Source organism: Lipotes vexillifer, unplaced genomic scaffold (genome assembly GCF_000442215.2).
Source record: "Lipotes vexillifer unplaced genomic scaffold, Lipotes_vexillifer_v1.1 scaffold2049, whole genome shotgun sequence".
NCBI classification, from domain to species: Eukaryota; Metazoa; Chordata; class Mammalia; order Artiodactyla; family Lipotidae; genus Lipotes; species Lipotes vexillifer.
In genome coordinates, this window is record NW_006778494.1 from 120,934 (window position 1) to 144,614 (window position 23,681).

At 57.6% G+C, this 23,681-nt stretch overlaps 2 protein-coding genes across 3 annotated transcripts in view; one reads left to right on the forward strand and one right to left on the reverse strand.

The window, feature by feature from the left end:
* Positions 1-16,414, forward strand: part of ZNF335 (zinc finger protein 335) — an 18,525-nt gene extending 2,111 nt beyond the window's left edge. Inside the window, exons 3-27 of the mRNA XM_007451630.1 lie at positions 620-697; positions 946-1,255; positions 1,319-1,470; positions 2,364-2,510; positions 3,812-4,064; positions 4,160-4,337; positions 4,990-5,102; positions 6,012-6,030; positions 6,162-6,278; positions 6,350-6,426; positions 6,509-6,669; positions 7,394-7,626; positions 8,546-8,639; positions 8,764-8,858; positions 11,333-11,592; positions 13,410-13,521; positions 13,612-13,986; positions 14,777-14,919; positions 15,000-15,163; positions 15,293-15,396; positions 15,490-15,567; positions 15,788-15,871; positions 15,960-16,025; positions 16,109-16,190; positions 16,287-16,414. Coding sequence (XP_007451692.1) covers positions 620-697; positions 946-1,255; positions 1,319-1,470; positions 2,364-2,510; positions 3,812-4,064; positions 4,160-4,337; positions 4,990-5,102; positions 6,012-6,030; positions 6,162-6,278; positions 6,350-6,426; positions 6,509-6,669; positions 7,394-7,626; positions 8,546-8,639; positions 8,764-8,858; positions 11,333-11,592; positions 13,410-13,521; positions 13,612-13,986; positions 14,777-14,919; positions 15,000-15,163; positions 15,293-15,396; positions 15,490-15,567; positions 15,788-15,871; positions 15,960-16,025; positions 16,109-16,190; positions 16,287-16,414 — 3,623 coding nt within the window. The remainder of the gene's footprint in view (positions 1-619; positions 698-945; positions 1,256-1,318; positions 1,471-2,363; positions 2,511-3,811; positions 4,065-4,159; positions 4,338-4,989; positions 5,103-6,011; positions 6,031-6,161; positions 6,279-6,349; positions 6,427-6,508; positions 6,670-7,393; positions 7,627-8,545; positions 8,640-8,763; positions 8,859-11,332; positions 11,593-13,409; positions 13,522-13,611; positions 13,987-14,776; positions 14,920-14,999; positions 15,164-15,292; positions 15,397-15,489; positions 15,568-15,787; positions 15,872-15,959; positions 16,026-16,108; positions 16,191-16,286) is intronic.
* A 1,074-nt stretch (positions 16,415-17,488) lies between these two features.
* PCIF1 (phosphorylated CTD interacting factor 1) overlaps positions 17,489-23,681 on the reverse strand; it is an 8,092-nt gene continuing 1,899 nt past the window's right edge. Inside the window, exons 4-17 of one of the 2 annotated variants that reach the window (XM_007451632.1) lie at positions 23,653-23,681; positions 23,347-23,477; positions 23,078-23,232; positions 22,254-22,401; positions 22,076-22,159; positions 21,716-21,815; positions 20,476-20,638; positions 19,595-19,767; positions 19,367-19,453; positions 19,097-19,281; positions 18,367-18,460; positions 18,099-18,274; positions 17,777-18,001; positions 17,489-17,513 (exon numbers count right to left, since the gene is read on the reverse strand). The exon at positions 23,653-23,681 is cut by the window's right edge and continues 14 nt beyond it. In XM_007451632.1, coding sequence (XP_007451694.1) covers positions 17,489-17,513; positions 17,777-18,001; positions 18,099-18,274; positions 18,367-18,460; positions 19,097-19,281; positions 19,367-19,453; positions 19,595-19,767; positions 20,476-20,638; positions 21,716-21,815; positions 22,076-22,159; positions 22,254-22,401; positions 23,078-23,232; positions 23,347-23,477; positions 23,653-23,681 — 1,775 coding nt within the window. Of the gene's footprint in view, positions 17,514-17,769; positions 18,002-18,098; positions 18,275-18,366; positions 18,461-19,096; positions 19,282-19,366; positions 19,454-19,594; positions 19,768-20,475; positions 20,639-21,715; positions 21,816-22,075; positions 22,160-22,253; positions 22,402-23,077; positions 23,233-23,346; positions 23,478-23,652 lie in introns of those variants that run through there. The other variant, XM_007451631.1, reaches the window with a different exon arrangement.

A 23,681-nucleotide genomic window follows, 5' to 3' on the forward strand; every position in this document is an offset into this window, starting at 1 on the left:
GCATCGGCAGGCGGACTCTCAACCACTGCGCCACCAGGGAAGCCCCGATGTGGGGATTTAATGAGATAGTACAGTATAGTTCCTGGCATATGATAAGCACTCAATAAACATAGAAACAGTGACACCTAACTTTGTACCGGAGTCTCTTCTAAATAGTTTACCTGCAGTAGTTCATTAATCCTCTTGGTAGCCCCAAAAGGTAGATGCTGTTATTCTCACAGTCTGGATGAGAAAGCCAAGCCACAGAGGACGTAAACTAATGTACCCGCTGTCATCAGCAAGTGTTGGGGCATGAGCTCAGACAGTGAATCCAGAGCGGGTGCTCATGATTTACCAAACTACTTTCTGTTAATAATGATCCATGTAAGGGTTGTAGTACCTGGAAAAGCCCTGGGATGGCCTGAAAAGCCAGTCCTCCTTTAATGGTTAAAGGTGGGCAGCTATGGACTGGCTGCTGGGCCAGCGTGTCACACACAGCAGACCTCTCAACAGCCCTGCCCTGGACGGGAAGTGGGCAATGGGGCAGCGGACTCACAGTCTCACGGGTGAGTCAGAGTGAGTGTGGGCAGTGACAATTGTCATTATCAGCTGTGCATCCCCTCCTCACACCTCTGCCCAGGCTGCATCACCGTGACCAGTGCTGAGGGGAGTGGGTCCGAGACCACACGGTACCTGATCCTGCAGGGACCAGACGATGGTAAGACTCCAGGCACCAGACCCAGGGAACCCTGCTGTGGGCAGGGGAGTAGGACAGGGAGACTCTGCCGTAGACTCACTGTGTGATATTGGCAGCTTCTCCACTGCCTTGGGCCTCTCAGTTCCTCCACTGTTACTCTGGTGAGGAGTGGGGTTCTAGGATCCCTGGGCCTGCCTGGGAGGGGCAGCTGTAGCTCGTGGCCAGCCTCCCCCTCCACTTCCTCCCCTCTGATTCCCTCACCTTCCCAGGGGCCCCCATGGCATCACCTATGTCCAGTTCCACCCTGGCCCACAGCCTGGCAGCCATCGAATCTCTAGCCGATGGCCCCACGTCCACATCCACGTGCCTGGAGCCACCTGAGGAGGTACAGGGTGGATCCAGCTCCCCAGCGCAGCCATGCCTGGGTTCTGGTGCCGAGGAGCCAGACCTGCAGAGCCTGGAGGCCATGATGGAGGTGGTGGTGGTGCAGCAGTTCAAGTGCAAGATGTGCCAGTACCGGAGCAGCGCCAAGGCCACGCTGTTGCGCCACATGCGAGAGCGGCACTTCTGCCCAGGTGCGTTGACGGTGGCCTGCCTGACCGCCTCCACAGGTGGGGCTGGGGTGCCAAGAGTCAGACGCAGCAAGCTTGTTGTACCGCTAGCAGCCGCCGCCACCGGAAAAAAGGGACGTCTGCGGAAGTGGGGTGCCTCCACCAGGACCCAGGAGGAAGAGGGCCCAGAGGAGGAAGACGATGATGACATCATAGACGCCGGTGCCATCGATGACCTGGAAGGTAGGCTACTGTGGCTCTCGGTCCTGTCACCCACACCCACATCTGCAAATACCGAGCTCCCCCTGGCCTTTAGGGAGGGCCAGGGAAGAGGAACTGGCACACACGCAGCCACGAGTGCCTCCAGCATAAGAGAGAGGAGTTGGAGCTCTGGGACCAGGAGCTTTGTGTGCAGCTGTATGGGCCATGCGCTGAAAAATAGTACTGTGTCCAAGAGGGTCACATTCACATATGTCTAGCAGAAATAGAATGGAAGCCACGTGTGTTTTTTGTTGTCATATTAAAAGTAAAACGAAAAAGATGAGTTCAGTCATGTATTTTATTTACCCATTATGTCTAAAGTATTATCATTTCAATATGCAATGATTATAAAAAGTTATTAGTTTTACGTTCTTTTTTTCATACTAATTTTTGGAAATCTGTTGTGTATTTTATACTTAATTTGTCTCCATTTAAACTAGGCATATTTCAAGTGCTCAGTAGCCACATATGGCTAGTGAGGGAGCTAGTGGCTATCCATTGAGGGAGCTACTGGCTCGCTCAATGGATAGCACAGTCCTACTTTGTAGACTGGAGTGACTAGACAGCTGTTTTCTAACAATGGCCGTAAAGTGTATTGAGGAAGGAGTGCTTTTTTCTGATTCACATAAAAGTGCCATCTGAGCTAGTGGTAGGTGTTAGGAAAGGTACAGAGAAAGGACTGCAGGGGCCAGAGAGTGGCGCTCACAGTTAGCCAGGGGGACATCAGGAGGGCTTCCCGGAGGAGGCATCACTGGTGGGTTTGATAGGAGGAACAGGCAGGGATAGGGAAGTGGGCCTCTTTCCAGGGAAGCTGGCAAGGGGTCAGGGCTAAAAGGTCAAGGCTGATGCCCCCACTTCTCTTGCTGTCCCCACAGAGGACAGCGACTATAACCCTGCTGAGGATGAGCCCCGGGGCCGGCAGCTACGGCCCCAGCGCCCCACTCCCAGTACACCGAGACCCCGCAGGAGACCTGGCCGGCCCCGGAAGCTGCCTCGCCTGGAGACCTCGGATCTCCTGGATGGTGAGACTTACTTGTGGGAGGGGCTGTGCAGTGGGGCCCAGGGGTGGCCTCGTTCCCCGCTTGCTTCACGGAGCCCTTGCAGACGTGCTTGCAGAGCAGCACGTCTCAGACCCACCGGGGTGACCTGCAGGCCTCTTCGTAAAGGGGAAAGCTCTCTCATACCAAGCTTGAGAGTTAGGATATAGCAGCTTTCTGAAACAGCTTTTCGGTGGTAAGCTGTCACAGCACAGAAGTTTGAGTATTTGTAACTGAACTAATAAGTTAAGTTTTAAGAATTATTACTAAAATGAGAATAAGTCTGAGGTCTGAGACTATGTTGGAGGAGCACGGACTTGGAGCATTACAAGCCGGGGACAGGAAAGACCTGCTGTGGGCATGAATGCCGGCTCTGCCACCTACCAGCTGTGTGACCTGGAGCATGTTACTTTGCCTCTTGAATCTTCCATTCCCTTATTATGAATGGAGGTGATAGCACCCGCCTCTTAGGATTGTTTTTTAAGGCTTAAATAGACGGAAAAAATACACGGTAGCTGTTTTCGTACATGCAGTTGTGGGTGTTGTATTTTTTTGTCTTATTTTTCAAATAACTTTTTACTGAGGTATATGTGTTGAAAAGCACATGTATGCTAAGTGAATCAGCTTAGTGAATTCACAGCTCAGTGAATTTTCACAAGGCGAACACACCTGAATAACCTGGCACCCCATTAAGAAACAAAATGGCATATAATTTTGAATTTTTAAAACATTACATTGAAATGCTGTTAGTGTTTTTGAATAGGTAATGCATTCGGGTGTTCAGACATCAGAGGCTTTGCGAGTGTGTGCGGTGATGTCTCTTCCCTTCCTCCCGTCTGCCCTCCAACTGCACAGCCTCCGTTGGGAAAACCAGTGTTTAAGTGTTGCTGTTGCTCCCCAGACTTTAGAACGTTCCCATGAGGTCACTAGAGCAACAATTATATCCATTTGATAGTCGGGAAAAATGAGACTCAGAGAGGAGAGTGGCTTTGCCTGAGAACACACAGCAAGTCGATGACAGCTCAGCCTACCCGCAGGTCTCCTGGCCGTGAGGTCCCAGCTCTCCCAGTGCTGCTCCAGACTGTCCCATTTAAGTCGTGCTGTGCTAACAGCCTGTCAGCTGCAGGAGGGGGCATATGTCCACGCTGCCCTCTAACCACGGGCTGCTTGCGTCTGTCCCGTGACCTGACGGGCCTATCAGTGGTCCGTGACAGTGTATGGGGGGAGGATATTTTGGCTGGCCTCTGGCACAGCTGTCCACATCTGTCCTGGTGTGTCCATGGCAGGTGTGGAAGGAGAGCCTCTGGTCAGCTCCCAGACTGGGCAGAGCCCTCTGGAGCCACAAGACTCCGAGGCACCCAGCTCCTCAGGCCCGGGATGCCTGGTGGCCCTGGGCAAGGCCAACCGGCCCCCTGTGGAACCCGGCGTGAGCCAGTCAGAAGTGGAGAAGGCAGCACCGTCCTGCCAGGACGAGCCCGACGCCCCGCCCCGCCGCCGTGGGCGACCCTCCAGGCGCTTCCTCGGCAAGAAATACCGCAAGTACGGCGGTGGCGAGCAGAGATGAGGGCTGGGGGCAGGGGGAAGTGGCCAGGCCCCTGGCCCAGCCAGACCTCTCCCCAACACCCTCCTGGCAGGTACTATTACAAGTCGCCCAAACCCCTCCTGCGGCCCTTCTTGTGCCGCATCTGCGGTTCCCGCTTCCTGTCCCATGAGGACCTGCGCTTCCACGTCAACTCCCACGAGGCTGGCAACCCTCAGCTCTTCAAGTGCCTGCAGTGCAGCTACCGCTCCCGCCGCTGGTCTTCGCTCAAGGTGCGGCCGAGGGAAGTGGAGGCGTGGGAGGGCAGGGGGAGAAGGGACGCTGGATGGGAGAAGGCCCCGGGGGGAGTGGAGGTCACCTGCACCCGCAGTCACCCTCCTGCCCCGTGTCAGGGTGCGCGTCTGGGCCGAGGGCGCACTGTGGTAGGCCTCACACTGCATGGTGGCGTCACATCGTCTTAGACTTGCCTCACTACCACCACACCTGGCAGATGGCAGTGCAACTGCTTTAATCGAATTCAGTGTGTGAGAAAGTCTCCCAGCTGGTGGCGGTAACGTGTCTCAAGAAAGAGGTTCCTCTTTATCATCTCACGTAGCGCAACAAGGTCATAGGTGTTGAGAGCCCCATTTTACTGACACAGGAAACCGCAGCTTGGCCAAAGTGAGGCCGAGCTGCCCACGGGTGGAGGTCGGGGGTCGCTTGAGCACAGATGGCCAGAGCCCCTGTGCTTTCTGCACACAGTGCTTCCTCCCTCAGACCCGGACCTAGAAGTTGTTCTCTGGACCCCTGCGGTAGGGGTGGGGAGCAGGGGTTGTTCCAGGGTGCAGTGGGGAGGGGGCGTCTCTACGGCGTCTCTACGGCTGTAGGCACAGGGCGGGTGGGCAGGCTACACCCCAGCCCCCTGTCCTTCTGCTTCTCTCCCAGGAGCACATGTTCAACCACGTGGGCAGTAAGCCCTACAAGTGTGACGAATGCAGCTACACCAGTGTTTACCGGAAGGACGTCATCCGGCACGCGGCCGTGCATAGCCGGGACCGGTCAGTGGGGGTGGGGAAGTGGAGGCCCAGGGTAACCACGGATTCCCCCTTACTGAGCCCCTGCTCGGGGCCAGCCCCCTTTGCAGCACAGTACAGATGGGGGAAAGGCAGGGCGATTCATCCCAGATCACTTGGCTTAGAACAGGACAGTGTCAGGGTCTAGAGGTCCCTTATTCGGTCTCTTCTGCTTCGAGCTTTGTAAATTGGGGACAGTCACTACTGAGGTGATTAAAGGAAATTGTGCACCTAAAGGGTCTCAGAAAATGATCTGAAGGCCTTCCAGGCCCCACGTCCATACTCCATCTCTCACGGCACTGATAGGGCAGATGTAGGACAAGTGGGTAGAAAAACAAAAATCCTCAAGGGCCTAGTGATTGTTCACTGAAGCGTCACCATGCAGCTTGCAGGATCTCAGTTCCCCGACCAGAGGTTGGACCCCAGGCCCCGGCAGTGGAAGCGCTGAGTGCTAACCACTGGACAGCCAGGGAATTCCCGCTTTTAGGTGTTTCTTTAAAAAAAAATAAAAAGGGAGGGGGAGTTCTATGTCCACATAAGATTAGGGACACCAGGTCGAAAACCTGGTTCAACAGCTCTTCCCTGCAGAGCTTCTCAGCGCCTTTAAAACGCAAATGCATTTTGTGACACAGAGAGAGAGAGAGAGAGAGAGAGAGAGAGAGAGAGAGAGAGAGAGAATGCACTGTTTCTAGAGTTAGTTGACTGCAAAGCTTTATTTACAGCACACCTCTTGGCATTTTCCCCATCGAACTCCCATTGGGGGAATACTGTTCTAAGAGAAAGGGGCTTGGGTCGGGGCTGAGGACGGGGCCGAGGATGGGTCTGGTCAGCGGGGGAGGGTCTGGGGTGGGCCTGGGGACAGGATGGTCTGACTCCTGTGCCTTTCTCCCCCAGGAAGAAGAGGCCAGACCCGGTGAGTCTGGGGCCCCAGGCCGGGAAGGAAGCCTGCTTGAGGGCGGCTGGGGGGTTGTGGGGGGAGGAGGCACGGTCTCACCCTCTCTCCTCCCCTTTTCTCTCCACCCGGCCCTTTCTGTCCCTTCCCAGACCCCGAAGCTGAGCTCCTTCCCCTGCCCTGTGTGTGGCCGTGTCTACCCCATGCAGAAGAGACTCACGCAGCACATGAAGACTCACAGCACCGAGAAGCCCCACATGTGTGACAAGGTGGGTGGGGCTGGGGGCAGGGGGCCCGCCTGGGGGCTCCCTCGTCTGACCTGCCCCGCCACCCCCCACAGTGTGGAAAGTCCTTTAAGAAGCGCTACACCTTCAAGATGCACCTGCTCACGCATATCCAGGCCGTCGCCAACCGCAGGTACATCCCCGAGGAGGCCCCTGGGGCTGCGGTGTCCCACCACGCCCTGTTGCTGAGCTCTCCCCTCTCCGACCACCTCCAGGTTCAAGTGCGAGTTCTGCGAGTTCGTTTGTGAGGACAAGAAGGCGCGGCTGAACCACCAGCTTTCCCATGTCAGCGACAAGCCCTTCAAGTGCAGCTTTTGCCCCTACCGCACCTTTCGAGAGGACTTCCTGCTGTCCCACGTGGCCGTCAAGCACACAGGTCAGGCCAGCCACCCCCCATCACACCGTAGCCCCCTGTCGGAGGCTCAGCTCTGTCCTCTTCATCCCCCTCGGCAGCCCCAGCCCTTCTACTGCAGGGAATCCCCCCTGGGACTGTCACTCTAACCTCAGCTGAGTTTCCAACGCAGCCAGCTCTTCTCTGTGTGGCCCAGGGCCAGTTGCTGGTGCTCTCTGAACCTTTCTTAGTTGTGAAAGGAGAGAATCAGAAGTACCAACCATGGGGTTGTTATAAACGTGAGTTCCATTTGTTCCCTGAGCCCTGTCTGTTCTGGGTGCTGGGGCTTGAGAGAGGTCTTACATAGGCCCTGCCCTCGACAGAGGAAACCACTAAAGCAGCGTCACATCTTGGCCCACAGAAGATGGACAGCAAAAGTTGGTTCCTTCTCCTCCTCGGTGCCTAGCCCTCTGGCAGACACACTAGGGAAGAAGAGAGAAAGAGAGCTGGGGGGACACTTCAGGAGATGAGTCATGAGAGAAGTATGTGGTCACCTGACCTTGAAAATAGGCGCTCAGAGGAAGGCTGTGCGCGCAGAGGGAGACCTGGCTCGTTTCTGTCCTGGCACACCAAATTGCACGGAGCATGGGTTTCCCTGAGCTTGGGAATACATCGCAGGGAGTGAATCAGTTGGAGACGTTCTTGGGGTCACAGACGGCTTCCTAGAGGGGGTGGGCAAGCCCAAGCATCCCTCCACATGTGCCTGCAGGGGCCAAGCCCTTTGCCTGTGAGTACTGCCACTTCAGCACGCGACACAAGAAGAACCTCCGCTTGCACGTACGGTGCCGACACGCAAGCAGCTTTGAGGAGTGGGGGCGGCGCCACCCCGAGGAGCCCCCTTCCCGCCGTCGCCCCTTCTTCTCTCTACAACAGATTGAGGAGCTGAAGCAGCAGCATAGCGCAGCCCCTGGACCTCCGCCCAGCTCCCCAGGACCTCCTGAGGTAAAAAGCTCAGGCAGCAGACAAGGGAGTTAGGAGCGTTGGCTGCAATGCCAGTGTGATGCTGCCTCTCCCAGCCCTAGCATCCTCACTGGCACGCTGAGTACAGCGAAATGACCCCTGCTTCTCTGGATTGTGGTGAAGAGCAGCTGAGGTCACAGATATGTCACCCTAATCTCAGAGTAGGGGTGGCTCCAGTGCTAGTAATAGAGCGTGGAAATATCAGTATCTTGACTATGGTGATAGTTTATTATTCTCTTCATGTAAAAGAAGTCCAAAGGTCAGCAACCCAGGGCTGATGTGGCAGCTCCTTGATCAGTCATCAGGAACCAAGCTTTCTCGATACTTTTTCCCAGCCGTCCTAGGCATATGACTCCCATTTTTGTGATTGGCTTATGGTCCCATATAGCTGCAGGAGCTCCAGCCTTCCTAGCCACATCCCAGGCAAGAAGCAGGAGGAAGGGATAGGGGAAGAGCAAAAATGATGCCCGCCATCTATCCATCTTACCTTCCTCGTGAACTTTTACCAGAAGCTCCTGCTTAGCTACAGGGCCACTCTTTACCCAGCCGCAAGGGAGGCTGAGAAATATAGTCTTGTAGCTGAGTATGTTGCCTGCCCCCTCCCCTCCCCTCCCCTCCCCAAAAGATGGACCACCACAATGTGCTGGTAGAACACAGAGGCTCTGGAGTCAGATAGTCTTGTGTTCAAGTCCCAGTTCTGCTATTTACTAGCTGTGGGATCCTTAACCTTAGTTCATCTGTTGCATGGAGCTGGTAAATATCTTGAAAATACCTTGAAGAGGGTGAAGATGAAACAAGCCAATAGCTGTAAAGTGTCTGGCACATAGGAGGTGCTTGGTGAATGCACTTGAATCTGACAGAGCTGCCCCCTGTCACACTTGGCCATGTTCCCACCCCGCAGATCCCCCCAGAGGCAGCACCTCTCCAGTCACCCGAGACACCCCCGCTGCTCTGTTCTGACACCCTGGGTGGTGCCACCATCATCTACCAGCAAGGTGAGTTCTGAGGGCCGGTGGGAGCAGGGGCAGGGCTCGTGCCGGTGGGGGCCGAAAGCTGGGGAAGAGGGCGTTGGGTGCCAGTTTTCCAGCCATTTCTAAGGCTCACGTCCCACCCACCCAGGAGCTGAGGAGTCGACGGCCATGGCCACACAGACAGCCTTGGACCTGTTGCTGAACATGAGCACTCGGCGGGAGCTGGGCAGCGCGGCCCTGCAGGTGAGCTCCTCCCCAGCCCGGCTTTACCCGTGATGCCAGGTCTGCGCTGGACACTGGGAGCGGAGGCTAGTGATGGAGCAGACGTGCCCTGCCCTCAGGGAGCTCCCAGTCAGTGGGAGACAGATCCACTGAAACCCAGTGGGCAGACGCAGAGGAGGGGGACCGCTGTGCCAGGGAGGCCCCGGGAGGGCAGAGGCTCTCCCACTCTGCTGTCCGGAGTCACCAGCGGTCTCCGCCATGCTGAGCGGTAAGCACCGCCCGTGCCCATGAGTCTGAACTAGCTTCCCATCTAGCCTAGCACCCTCATTCCATGCCACCTCCCACAGCCCAGAGGTTCCCAAGGCTTTCCTGAGCTCCGACCTCTCACATGCTCCATGCACCTTAAGCCTAGCACATCTGCCCCCAGGTTCAGCATCTTCTCCCTCCCCTTCCCCCGCGCCTCTCCAGGATTCTCTAAGGCAGAGAGAGGTTTGTTAGCACCTCCCATCTCCCAGCCTCTTGAAAAGATGGAGACTGTGTGTTTGAGATGATGAATTCCAACAACTTGGAACAGTGACATGCTGCTGGGGGACAGAGCTCTGTGGAGGGGAGCCTGCTGCTGGACCTGGAATCTTCAGAGAGTTTAGTTTGTGGCATGTGGGGGTGTGTAGAAGGTGTACATTTTTAGATACAGTTCAGCGTATCAGGCTTTTCTAGTTTTTGCCTGTGGTATCGTCCTTAGGCCTCTTCACCTCAACATTATATAAACATTCATTTGTATTTTCTTCTTAGGGTTTCATTTTTTATACTTAAATTTTTACTCCACCTGGAATTCACTTTTGGTGTGTGCAGAAAGGTAGGGGACTAAGTTTATTTTTTTCCCAGAAGTTGTCCAGCGCAATAAATCGAATCCTCTCGTTTTCCCCAGTGGTTCAAAGCGTCCCATTTATTGTGCACTGGATTCCCCCAGGTACAGGAGTCTGTTTCTAGACAAGTTCTGTTCTATTGCTCTGTCTGCCGTTCTCATGCCAGTATCATCCATTTTGGTTGGTTGGTTTTTCTGATTACAAAAACATAACGCTTGTGAAACCCAAAATGAGCGTTAAGAATTGTTCTCTTCAGAAGGTGAAAGTCCTTAAGGTTCCTCCCCTCCCCTCCGATTCCACTGTTAACAGGTTAATAAGCGTTTCTGCAGTTTTGTCCACGTGCTCACTAACACAGAGACCTCCTGATCCTTAAAAAATGGGATCACGCCATCCGCGCTCACAGGCAGCCTAGCTTTTCTTCCCTCTGCAGCGTGGGAGGCACGGCCTGGCCACCCACACGCGTCCACTCCTTCCTGACGTCTCCACCTCATTCCGTCCTGGGGATGTTCTGAAGCTTATTTCGTCAGTCCTTTACGCGTGGGTGGCTTCCTTGTCATTAACTCAAGGCAGTGCTTCAGTGCACATACATTTTTGGGTGCTCATAAACATGCTTTTTAGTTGGGGGGGAAAAGAGCCTCCTAGAAGTAAATAGAATCAGTGGGTCCCAAGGTGTGATGCCTCGTAAAAGCTATGTCAGTTACATGACCACCACTAGCGTGTGCTTCCTCACAGCCTCGCCAGCGCTGGGCATCAGTCTTTATAAATCTCTTCCATGTGATGGAAGTATATGTCAGGGTCTTAGCTTATAATTTTGTGATCACAAAAGGGATCGAGTTTCTTTATGTTCATAGACCATTTTATTTCTTCTCTGACGTATGTTTGTGTCCTGTATCTGTTTTTCCATTAAATTATTAGTCTCTTTCATATAACTTCGCAAGGGCTGTTTGTATGTGTGGGAACTCCACTTTTTATCTCTTACGTGAATTATTAAATACCATCTCCCCCCATGCCCCCAGCTTCTTTGTTTTCTGATCTCATTTTATGGTTTGTTTTTCTGTAGGTTTTACCATATTCTGTCATGATTAGGAAACTCTTCGCACCCCAAGGATTATAGGAATGTCCATATTCTCTTGTAATGTATCTCGAGTTTTATTTGTTACATTTCGATCTTGGAAACACTGGAAGCAGGCTTTGGAGTAGGATGTGAGGTAGAGCTCCGACTACTGCATCTTTCTCTTAAATGGTCGGCCACTTGTTCCTCTTCCTCAGGATTCCTTATCCTTGGCACTTTGGGCCAGATAATTCCTTGCTGAGGGGGCTGTCCTGCTCATCTGGGATGTTTGGCAGCAGCTCTGGCTTCTGCCCCCTAGGTGCCAACCAACTGTGGCAACCAGAAATCTCCAGACGTTGCCCAGTGCCCTTGGGGGGCGGTAACGCTCTAGCCTGTTCTTGTTAAGTCTCTTTCCGGTTGCCAGGAACACACAGTTGGGCTCGTGTGAACACGTGGTGGTGGCACTGGGTCCCCGCCAGACCGTGGGTGAGCTTTGAGGCCCTGAGATAGAAAAGGGCGTTGAACGCCAGCTCCTTTGCCACAGACCCCGCTCGCAATGCCCACTCGTGCCGTTGCAGGTAGCCGTGGTGAAGTCAGAGGACGTGGAAGCAGGCTTCGCATCCTCTGGTGGGCAGCCCTCCCCAGCAGGTGCCACTTCCCAAGTGGTAGCCCTCCACATGGCAGAGCCAGGGGGCAGCGTGGCCGCCGAGAGCCAGCTAGGCGCCCCGGACCTACAGCAGATCACCCTGGCGCCTGGGCCATTCGGCGGGGCTGGCTACAGCGTCATCACGGCACCCACCATGGAGGAGGGCACATCGGCTCCTGGCACACCTTACAGGTGAGATCTGCTGCCTGCGAGACTCCCCCCTCCAGCCGTTTATAGGTGTGCTTGGGGGAGTCAGATGAGGACCCCGCCCACCCAAGCCCAGTTGGCAGGAGGTAAAACTCCTAATACATGTAAAACAGTTGGGCTGTAGGTGTGTCGTGTCCCTTCAGGAGGTCAAGAGTCACTTAAGATGTGCCGGGCACTTGACATTCGTGAACTCACCTAAACCATTCCCATGAGATGCATGTTTCCCTCTCTTTACAAATGAGAAGGGAGGCGAAGTAACTCGCCTGAGGGCAGACAGGCTGTAGATCTGACCCTGGTCTCTGTGGTTCCAAAGCCCACGTCCTCCTCGTACGGGACAGTCCCTGAGGTCGTTTCCCTGAGGTCGTTTTAGGAATGAGCTCAGGCTCCTTAGCGACATTGGAGGCCCTGCAGCTGCACTTGGCTTTCTCTACACTGAGCGCGTTTGGGGCAGAAATGTTTATGTTTCGCATGTTCACTGAACCCCTGGGCAGGCTGAGGAAGCCCTGAATTCAAGTACCAGATTGTTCAGCTGGGATGGGAGTCAGAATCCCTGGGCCGGCACCTGGGCAGCCCAGTCTCTCAGCATCTGCCCTTTACCCTTGGCCCATGGGTCCTTGCAGCCCTGCCTCCCCACTCGCCCTCTCCTCCTGCCCCACCTGGTCAGACTTGGGCTTGACCCCTGGAGCCCTTCACCTCGCCACCCCCCAGCATGCCCATCGAGGGGGCAGGGATGACCGCTTCTGAGAAGGACGATCTCTGGACACTTGGTCGCCATTTACGCAAGAGGCAGCAGAGGTTCGGCTGGTAAAGGGAGGAGCCAGGGGTCAACCTGCGGTGGCAGTCACTCCTCAGTTGATGCCTTTCTTGGGGAAGGGGACTCCTGTGGCCCTCCATTCCTCTCCTGGAACGCTGCCTTACCCCCCCCCCCCCCCCCAGTTGGCAGGAGGTAAAACTCCTAATACATGTAAAACAGTTGGGCTGTAGGTGTGTCGTGTCCCTTCAGGAGGTCAAGAGTCACTTAAGATGTGCCGGGCACTTGACATTCGTGAACTCACCTAAACCATTCCCATGAGATGCATGTTTCCCTCTCTTTACAAATGAGAAGGGAGGCGAAGTAACTCGCCTGAGGGCAGACAGGCTGTAGATCTGACCCTGGTCTCTGTGGTTCCAAAGCCCACGTCCTCCTCGTACGGGACAGTCCCTGAGGTCGTTTCCCTGAGGTCGTTTTAGGAATGAGCTCAGGCTCCTTAGCGACATTGGAGGCCCTGCAGCTGCACTTGGCTTTCTCTACACTGAGCGCGTTTGGGGCAGAAATGTTTATGTTTCGCATGTTCACTGAACCCCTGGGCAGGCTGAGGAAGCCCTGAATTCAAGTACCAGATTGTTCAGCTGGGATGGGAGTCAGAATCCCTGGGCCGGCACCTGGGCAGCCCAGTCTCTCAGCATCTGCCCTTTACCCTTGGCCCATGGGTCCTTGCAGCCCTGCCTCCCCACTCGCCCTCTCCTCCTGCCCCACCTGGTCAGACTTGGGCTTGACCCCTGGAGCCCTTCACCTCGCCACCCCCCAGCATGCCCATCGAGGGGGCAGGGATGACCGCTTCTGAGAAGGACGATCTCTGGACACTTGGTCGCCATTTACGCAAGAGGCAGCAGAGGTTCGGCTGGTAAAGGGAGGAGCCAGGGGTCAACCTGCGGTGGCAGTCACTCCTCAGTTGATGCCTTTCTTGGGGAAGGGGACTCCTGTGGCCCTCCATTCCTCCCCTGGAACGCTGCCTTTCCCCCCCCCCCTCCTCTGCCCACAGCGAGGAGCCCCCCGGGGAGGCAGCCCAGGCCGTGGTTGTGAGTGACACCTTGAAAGAAGCTGGCACCCACTTCATCATGGCCGCCGACGGGACCCAGCTGCACCACATCGAGGTGAGGCTGGAGGTTGCCACCTCTACTCTTCCCATTTCTTCCTCCCTCCCTCCCTCCCTCCGCGCCTCACGCTCCCCTGCCTGTCCACAGCTGACTGCAGATGGCTCCATCTCCTTCCCAAGTCCAGACGCCCTGGCCTCTGGAGCCAAGTGGCCCTTGCTGCAGTGTGGGGGGCTGCCCAGAGACGGCCCTGAGCCCCCGTCTCCAGCCAGGACTCGCCGAGCAGGGGACCCCCAGGGCTCTGCCTCCCCACCTCCTGCTGCCAGCAAAGCCCTGGGCCTGGTAGTGCCCCCCTCGCCACCATCTGCAGCCACTGCGTCGTCAAAGAAGTTTTCCTGCAAGATCTGCGCCGAGGCCTTCCCTGGCCGAGCTGAGATGGAAAGTCACAAACGGGCCCACGCTGGGCCTAGTGCCTTCAAGTGCCCCGACTGCCCCTTCAGTGCTCGCCAGTGGCCCGAGGTCCGGGTAGGTACCCCCGTCCCTCTGCTGGCACCCGTTTGTGTAACAAGCCTGGACTGAGCCCCCCCCCCCCCAGGCCAGGTCCTCCACTCCCCGCTGGGGTCAGAGATGACTCAGCAAAGGCCCCAGCTCTCAGGGGGCTCAGTCTGGTGGGGAGGCACACCAGGTGGTGACTAACACCCGACAGTGTCCCCGGTGTGAACTAAGTGCGCACGGCGGAGCACAGATGCGGAACGAGTCACGTGGACTTGGGGTGCTTGGGGGACGTCCCAGAGGTGATGGCTGAGCTGGGCCTGCAGGAGCAGAGGGGCGGTGGCGTGAGGCAGCTGGGGAGATTCGAGTTGTCCAGAACACTGAGGGCACAGGGTCCCAGGGAGGTGCGGGGGTCGGTGTGGAGCAGGCCAGGTTCCGGGGACTCCGTCTGTTCACCCGGAAATCATCGGTTCTCAGATCTGAGCGCGTGCTGAATCCTCACAGCGGCTCAGTGAGGGGAGTGGGGCCCAGAACCCAGTGTGTCAGAGCTGGGGACGACCTTCAGAGGCCCCTCTTTGAGCCTGTACGTTTCACAGGGCTGAACTGAGTGTCAACAGACACAGGGCTTTCCGAGCGGCCTCACGACGGAGCCCGTGGCTCTTCCCTTCAACACCCAGGGGTGCCAGACCTTGGTCTGGCTTGTACTTCTCACCCAGCTCCTCCCACGTCTACCGCGCCTGAGGTCAGGGTCCCTTGGCTCCCCTGTCTGTGGGGAGCCATCTGTCCTCACTCAGCCGGTGCCCCGACTCCGCCCCATCTGCAGGCCCACATGGCGCAGCACTCAAGCCTGCGGCCCCACCAGTGCAACCAGTGCAGCTTCGCTTCCAAGAACAAGAAGGATCTGCGGCGCCACATGCTGACCCACACCAATGAGAAGCCCTTCGAGTGCCACCTCTGCGGGCAGCGGTGAGGCCGGGCGCAGGTGGGCAGGGGCTGCCGGGCACGCGTGGTGGGGCCGCCCCTGAGCCGCCTTCCTTCGCCCTCAGCTTCAACCGGAACGGGCACCTCAAGTTCCACATCCAGCGGCTGCACAGTCCCGACGGGAGGAAGGCGGCGACCCCGACCACGCGGGCCCCGGCCCAGACCCCCAAGACCCCCACCCAGACTATCATCCTGAACAGTGACGACGAGACGCTGGCCACGCTGCACAGTGAGTGGTGCCTGGGGCCCCGGGGTGGACAAAGGACTTGAGCCGCTGCCCCAGAAGGCACCTTTGGGCCAGGGCGGGGCCAGGGCGTCTCAGGTTCCCCTGAACGAGCGTCCACCCCTCTCTGCCCAGCTGCACTCCAGTCCAGTCACGGGGTCCTGGGCCCAGAGCGGCTACAGCAGGCACTGGGCCAGGAACACATCATTGTGGCCCAGGAACAGACAGTGACCAATCAGGTGAGAGCCTGGGCTGGGGGCCTTGCTGGCAGGTCGTGGGCAGGGGTGAGGGCACACAGAAATCTGAAGCTAGAGCTGGCCTGGCCCTGACAGGAGGAAGCCACCTACATCCAAGAGATCACTACAGCAGATGGCCAGATGGTCCAGCACCTGGTGACATCTGATAACCAGGTGAGCTGCTGCCGCCACCTCAGCCCTGAGTGCCCGCCCTCCTCCCCCCAACCCCCAGGCCCCATTCCCAGGAGGGGGTTGGGGGAACAGTACTTTCCAAACTCCTCCTCCAGCTGCCATTGCTGACGGGGAGTCCCTGACCCCCCTGCTCTGCCTTCCTCGCTGAGCTCCCAAGGAGCGGGGCCCCAGCACCTGCCTCAGAGTCTCCCCCCTTCCTCAGGTACAGTACATCATCTCCCAGGACGGAGTCCAGCACCTGCTCCCCCAGGAATACGTCGTGGTCCCGGAGGGCCATCACATCCAGGTAGGCCAGGCCTGGAACGCGAGTGAGGAGTGAGAAGAGGGGTGTACATCCTCCTTTGAGAGTAACTGGATTGGCTTCCTCTCTCCAGGTCCAGGAGGGCCAGATCACACACATCCAGTATGAACAAGGGGCGCCGTTCCTTCAGGAGTCCCAGGTAGGGCCCTTGGGGACCAGGTGGAGCCAGGGCCATGGGCAGGGGTCCTGGTAAGGCTGCATCTCATTGCCTCTCTCCTCCAGATCCAGTATGTGCCGGTGTCCCCAGGCCAGCAGCTTGTCACACAGGCCCAGCTTGAGGCTGCAGCACACTCAGCTGTCACAGGTATGGGGCTGGACCCTGAGGGTCTTGGGGGCCTGGGGCCCAGGCCTAGTTCCTGGGCCTCAGGCTCACTCACCATCCTTTCCCCTCCCCTGGCAGCGGTGGCCGATGCTGCCATGGCCCAAGCCCAAGGCCTGTTCGGCACGGAGGAGGCAGTGCCTGAACACATCCAACAGCTGCAACATCAGGGCATCGAGTACGACGTCATCACCCTGACCGATGACTGAGCCCCAGGGGCCCAGCAAAGACCATGGATGTTGGGGCCAGCCCTGCTCGGGGTGGGGGGCCCACTGGGACTCCCTCGCTGCTCCACCTAGGATCTCCAGATACTGAGCAGCCAGCATCCTGTCACTCCTGGGGAGCCAGACCCGTGCTGCTGGGGTTAGGGGACAGCCGTGGGCCCCGGCCAGGACATGCTGGGGGCCCCAGCCTGCAGGCAGGCTTTGGGAGAGAAATTTATTTTTGTTTGGATGGACCCACTGGCCCCTCAGTCTCAATAAAGGGACCAGAGTCCAACCTTGGCCAGCTCACTTTGTCCATGTGCTGCTACAGCCAGAACCAGGCAAGGATTTAGGAAGGAGGAGGAGCCCACCACAGCCCACAGGGTGGAAATGAGGTGGAAGCTGCCCAGCCCCGCAGCGCATCATCTTGGCCTGCCTCTGTAAGTACAGTGGCCCAGTAGGGCGGACCCTCGGGGCAAAGGCCTAATACTGGGAGAGATGGCTAAGCTGGTGAAAGCCCCACTGAGCACCTTCAGACCCTGCTTCCTGCCCGGCCTCGGGGGAGCACTGGCTCCTTGCCTAGAGGTCCTCAGAGCACAGCCAGGTGCCTGCAGAGGCCACGCGCCCCGACCAGGTGCCTCTGACCTGCTCTTCCCTCCTGACCCTTGACTGGAAAACATAGCTGGCTGCCCACTCACTGTGCTGGCTCCAGGGCCAGCAGGCATCTAGGTTTCTGCCTCGACACAGCTACCTGCCCTCTGCTCCCCAGAGGGATCAGTGAAGCTGATACCAGCTGTGGGAGTTTGAGGCTTGCAGATTATTGATGCAGGGAGGGCTCTGGATCCTTCAGACCTCCTGGACGTAGGCGGAGGCCGCCAGGGACCCAGTTGTGGGGACGACAGGATGAGAAGTTAGTAAGATACCGGCGCCCTGGGTTGGGTGTGCAGGCCCAGGGCTCATGAGAAGGTGAACCTGGATGTAGCAGGCTGTGGTCCCAGAAGTTGCTCCAGGTTCCTCAGCCTTCTCTGCCCTCAAGACCCTCACACATTCTTGAGGGGGGAGGTGGTTCTGTATTTCCTTTTACAAATGAAACAAGGTGGCAACACGATGGGGGCCGGGGAAGGAAGGGAAGGCATGGGGCCTATTTACAGGGGACTTGGAGTGAGTTTGAGGTGGGAGGTTGGGGGGATGCGGGCAGGGAGGGGAAGCCCTGGCAGAGCTGTAATCTTCCTATGTCATTGGCAGTCTGGGTCCTGCTGCCACCCCAGAAGGAGGGTCCTGGGATCCACTCAGCCCCCAAGAGGCCTGAGCGCCAGCAGTCCAGACCAGCACCCGGGGGCTCCTCCTCCCCGCAGGATGTGTTAAGTGGAGTGAGGCTCCCGGCTGGGGCCCTGCTCGCGGCCTGAGTCCCGGTCCTTGGCCTCCGAGGAGGACGACGAGGAGCCGACAGAGCCATGGCTGCGGCCCGACTGCCGGTAGGCGGCGCTCAACTCCTGCAGCCGCTCGGGCGTTGGCCCCCACTTGGCAAATCCAGGGTCGTTCTGTAGGAAGAGCACGGCCGTGCTGTGGACGGCCTTGTAGTGCATTTCCTCCCTGCGGGCAGAGGCAGCGGCTCAGGGAGGGGCCCGGCCCGGCCTGGTCAGCCCTGCCCGGCAGCCCAGCCCCCCTGCCCCGCCCGCCCAGCACCCACTTCTTGCAGACATGCTGGGAGCCGCTGCGGTACTCGTGCTCGAAGGCGGGCAGGACCAGCTGGTGGCGCTTGAAGCGGCTCTGCTCCATGCGGGTGAGCGCTGGGGTCGGGGGTTCCCGCCACTCGGGGATGAACACGATGAAGGACAGGGGCTCTGGCGAGCTCTCGAGCAGTTTCTGTGGGAGGGGCCCACGGTGGCCATCAGGGCCTGGCCCTCCAACGGCCGGCCATCTTGCTCGCCGCCCCCCACCCGTGGCGACACACCCACCTCAAAGTGAGAGACCATGGCGTCCATGAGCTCCTCGCAGAAGGGAGGGTTGGCCTCGAAGGAACCACTCAGCGGGGAGAAGTCCAGGCAGGGCCTGGGGACAGAGGTGAGCATTTCAGGTCCCACCAGGACCCAGTCCCTCCACCAAACACAGGCGCTGCCCCCGTGTGTAGGCAGCCACGTTGGAGAGATGGCTCTGGGCAGGCCAGAGGCCAAGAGTCACCCTTAATTCTGGGACAAGGTGTGGCCATCTCTGTTGAATGGATGGGGACACAGAGGCTCAGGTTTGGTGGCCCAGGTTCACTGAACTGGTTAGTGGAGGAGCTGGAGCCCCAGTCCAGTTCTGATTCCAGTGCCACCACAGCACGAGCCACACCCAGGAATCCCCTGCTGCTGAGCTTGCCCTGGCGGCAGCTGCCCCTCTCATCCGTCCACGCCCCCAGGCCCCCGCCACACCTCTCACTCCTCTCAGTGTCCGGATCCAGGCGCTGCTGCTCCACGCCTGGGCTAATTCTCTTGAGAGCCACAGGCTGGGTGAGGGCGTCGCACAGGCTCCCAGACACTGAGCCACATGTCCAAGGTCACACAGCTGGCGGGGGGTAGGGATTCCACCCCAGACTGCCCAGCTCCAAAGCCCTCAAGCCTCGGGAAGCAGCTGACCCAGGTGGGCTCTGTGCTCTGGAGGATGGCTGCCCGGGCAAGAGGGAATGTACTGGGCCCGGACCCTCACCCGCGGGAGCCGAAGTAGCCGTCCGTGTCGGGGAAGGCAGAGCAGTACTGGCGAAAGTAGCAGTTGAGGGGTGAGGCGAAGCACTCGAAGCTGACGCCGAAAAGCCGGTGGAGGGCCTCGAAGACGTGCACAGGCAACGAGCCCTGCAGGCCCGTCCCCTCGTAGAGGCCCACGCCGAACATCATCTGCAGAGCAGCCGCGCTCAGCCTCTGGGGCGCAGCCTCCCCCAGCTCCAGAGGAGCCCCCACTCCAGCTGCCCCAGGCCCGTACCTGGTACCGACGGAGAAGACACCAGACTCGGGGCAGGAACCTCTCAAAGGCAGAATCGTCGATGCAGCTGTAGCGGTAAAGGAGCCACTGTAGGACAGAAAGCAGGGGCCTTGAGCAGCAGCCCTTCCCTCCCTCGTCACTGCCTCCTGCGGAGGACTCCAGGCCCAGAAAGATGAGCCCTGCCCCCCGCTCCCGGGGCACCTGCCTGCCCCACCCCCCAGCTCTCACCAGCTTGCTGAAGTAGCTGCGGCTGACCTTGACCATCTCGCCCTTATACCGGACGCAGACCACGCTGTTCTCCACGTGCATCTCCACGCTGGGCATCGGGGGTGCACACACAGCCAGCCGCACTGGGTAGCAGTACACCAGGCGGGGCTCCACCTCGGGGGCCTCCACCTCCTCTGTGGGCAGGAGAAGAGTGAGGGGCCGCCAACTCTCACCCTGGACAGCCTCGGTGCCTACCGAGGGCCAGGCGGTTCACACGCGCATCCCAGTAACCAAGGGCGGTAAGTCTCACCCTGTGGAGGAGCAAACTGCAGCTCAGACAGCTCGGTAACGAAGGAAACAGCTAGGCAACTGGCAGGCGCGAGAACCAGTGGCCCACGTCAACACGCTCCGTACTGACTCAGGCCCCCGGGCCACCATGCCTTGGGGCCTGGCAGGCAAGCTGTGGGTTTGTTGCCAGGCAGAAGTATGAGACCTGCGCTGCCTTCGTCATCACAGTCACAATACCTTATTTAGGGATCTTTTGGGGCCCAGCACTTTAGTTCCCACGCAATCCTCACACGCTCCTGTGCCAGGTGTCACACCTCAGTGAGGCTTGCAGAGAACAGATGTGAAAGCAGGTCCACCTAACTACTTACCCCTGGCCTGTCTCGCTCTCCCTCCTCTGACTCTCCCTTTCTCATCCCTTCCCCTGTTTCCTAGAGGAGTGCTAAAAGCCCAGAGCCGAAGGTCACAGCAGGTCTCGCCCCAAGCACTGCTGGGAGAAACAGGCTTCCCCAAACCAGTCGGCGGCCTTGAGGCTCAGCCTCACTTGTCCCTGTGTCAGGGCCCGGGATACTGAGTTGGTGGCGTCACAGCTGGCTCCTTGCCACCTGGTGCCTTACCTGGGATGTTGTTTTCCTTGAGAATGGCAAGGTGCTTCTCTCGGATCCGTTTGACGTACTCCAGAGAGATGTGGTAGATCTTACTGCAGATACCCTCCACGGAGTCCTTGGCTGCGGCCGAGACGTGGGGGCCACACTGCCTCCGTAGATGCTCCAGGCGATCCTGGAGGACACACTCCTGATCAGGGCTCTGGTGGGCTGGCTGGGGAGGGCTGTTAGATTCCAACAGTCCTCGTTCTGAAACAGGCTCTGCTACTTACTAGCTGTGTCACTTGGACAAATCCCTCAGCATCTGTGAATCTTATTCCTCAGCTGCTAAGGGAACACAAAATACTCACCTAACAGGGCAGTTTGAATATTAAATGCGATCATTCCCATTAAGGGCTTGCCAAGCCCCCGGCATACAGTAAGTGTCCAATAAATGCCAGCATTTATTGTTGGGGTTACACTGGGCCAAATCCCTTGATACTTGCTGGGGAAACAGACAAACCAGGCACAATCCCTGCTTATAAGGCATTTGCAGTCTATGGGGAGAAAGACTACTGTAAAACAGGGGCTCTTTGGTCACTGCAGATTTGCAATTTGAGATTTTATCAATGTGTACGGTTAACTGTAGGCATCTGTAATTATGCTGAATTGCACGTGTCAAAGTGATGGGTGAAAGTGAGTCACTCTGGCTAGTGAGTACACCTACCTTTGTCACTCTCTACGTGTCAAGTACACAGTTACTATCGTGAAGTGCGAAACCTTGTCTCTTGTGAAAAATGGTCCTGAAAAGAAAGCCCATTGCTAGTGCTGGTGGAGAGTTAAAGAAGTGATGGGTTTGGGCCAGAAAACAATTGTTTTGGACACATTAAAGTGGGCAATTGAATCTGGTGGTAGCTCTTAACTGAAATAGGGCCACACACACCCAAGAAAAGGCAGTTTGTCCATCTGTTTCCAAAAATCTAAAGGGAGGTGTTGAACATTCATTAAGTTGAAAAGGCAGCTACTTATGGTGTGTGGCCGAGCACAGGATTCTATTAAGAACGCGGACGGAAATGTCCTTTGGGAGAAAGCCAGGAGCCTAGAGGAACATCTTCACAGATGTGAGTCTGGGGACTGATGACTGTCAGAGGTCCACTGTACTGCACAGAAGGCTGCCGTGGGGCCCGCCCAGCCTCAGCAGGCAGAGTGGGCTTCTCGGAGACAGTGGCCACAGAGCCTTTCCACCACTGGCCTTCCGGCTGGGGACACTCACCATATAGTCCTCCTTGGAGGCAGAGTGGTCCTTCCGCAGCCAGCTGAAGGTATCCTCCACGTTCCACTTGACCACCTTCCTGCTGTCGGGAGATGCACTCCTGCCAGTTGAGGGTACATAAAGGGGCCGGCTGTTAAGCGTCTGCTCCACCCTTCCTCCTCCTCCCATCCTACTTCCACTGGCATTTGGGCATCAACACCCAGGCTGACGTCATGACCCTCGTTCTGCCTTTGGGAGCTGGCCCCACTCCTGCCACCAAGAGCAAGGACAGGGCCCTGAGAGTGGGCCAAATGGCCTGTGCCCTCCTCCCCCACTCTGGTCGGAGCCCCCTTGTGCCAGGGTCATGAGACAGAGCCAAACCTGGACTCGATGAGCCGCCTGGCAGCCTCTGCGTATTTGAAGAGCAGACGCTTGGCTTCCTCCCGGAACTTGATTCGGGATAACCTGGGTTAGAGAGTAGGCAGAGTTAGAGCCCTTCTATACCGGCCTGGGCACACAAACCAAGTTGCCAGAGTCGGCCCCAGCTGCGGGGCTGTACCTGATGGGAATGTCATTCATGATTTCGCGAAACATGGACGGTGACACGACCGGTTCGCAGTTGCTCGGCAACAGAGGATCAGAGCCTTTGTCCACGACCTTGCGCTCCAACATCCAGCGGTTGAAGGATTCCCGGGGGGGCTCAATGCCTGTGGGACAGGAGAGCTGATGAAGGTCTGGATTCAGTCAGCAGGCTCCATGCCAGCCGGAACAGGAGGCATGGCGTGGGCACTGGAAGTGCAACAGTAAACAAGACAGCCCCTGTTAGGTCAGGAGCTTAGTCCTAGGCAACACTTCCCAGAGTATTCTGAGAATTGCTGGTTTTATAAAGGATGTTACAAAGGGTAACAAAGAGGGGAGGGACGGATTCTATATTTCAGCCAAGTTAAGCAGGCTTATCTGCTACTTAATAAAAGCTACAGTTTATTACACATTTACTCCTTGTAGTAACCCTGTAAGGTATAGGTGCTCGGGTTTTTATGCCCTTTTACAGATACATGACAAGGCTTCGAACAGTGCCTGGCAGACAGTGAGCACTGGAAGTGTTAATGATTGGTTTTGTTGTTTGGGCGTTACTGATCCCAGCCGCCCTTTATGTAGGCACTGTTACTGTCACTATCTTACAGATAAGGAAACTCAAGGCAGAGAAGTTAATCGATGAACCCGAGGTCACAGAGCCAGTGGTTCGTGGAGCCGGGACCCCTCCAAAGCACACGCTCAACCACTGGGCTCCGCTGTGCCATTCCCCGAGCCCCACTGGCCAAGCCCTAGCTCTTGCTAACGGTGGTTGGAAGCAAAGGAGGCCGGGGCCCAGGAGGCAGTTACCCTCTCGCTGCTGGCACAGCTCCCGGTAGTGCTGCCGAAGCTTCAGGATGAGCTGGGAACGGAGCAGCTCCACCTCGGGATGCGGAGGCAGCACCTCCGATGGCCCCCGGTGCTTGATGACAGCGTTGGTCTGAATGTCAAGATCCCAGTACACCCTTGGGGCACAGACGGAAGCAATGAGGAAAGGGATGCCCTGCCTGCCACCCCACAGTCCCAGGCAGGCCGACCATCAGTGATCGGCACTCCCAAGCCAACCAGCAGGGGCTCACTCAGTGGGTCGGAGAAGAGCTGCCTGCTGTTTATCTTCAGGGGATGTCCCCCAAATCTTCAGGGTTGGGGTTCCTGGGACGCTGGGGGAGCTGGGCACTGACGGGCCCGTGGGTGTCATGGGGATTTCAATCTGGAGCAAGAGTCAAAGGCGTCAGGTCAGGAGAGCTGGCCCACGCGCCGACGCCATGCACCTGGTGAGCTGCGCCCCGGGCCCCCTCCCAACCAGTCTGCCAGTGCTCAGCGCTCACAGGGGACCCGGCTGGGCTGCCACGGCCCAGCCAGCTCCCGAGTCCACACACACTCACCTTGGGCTTCTTCACGCCATTGCCGCTGG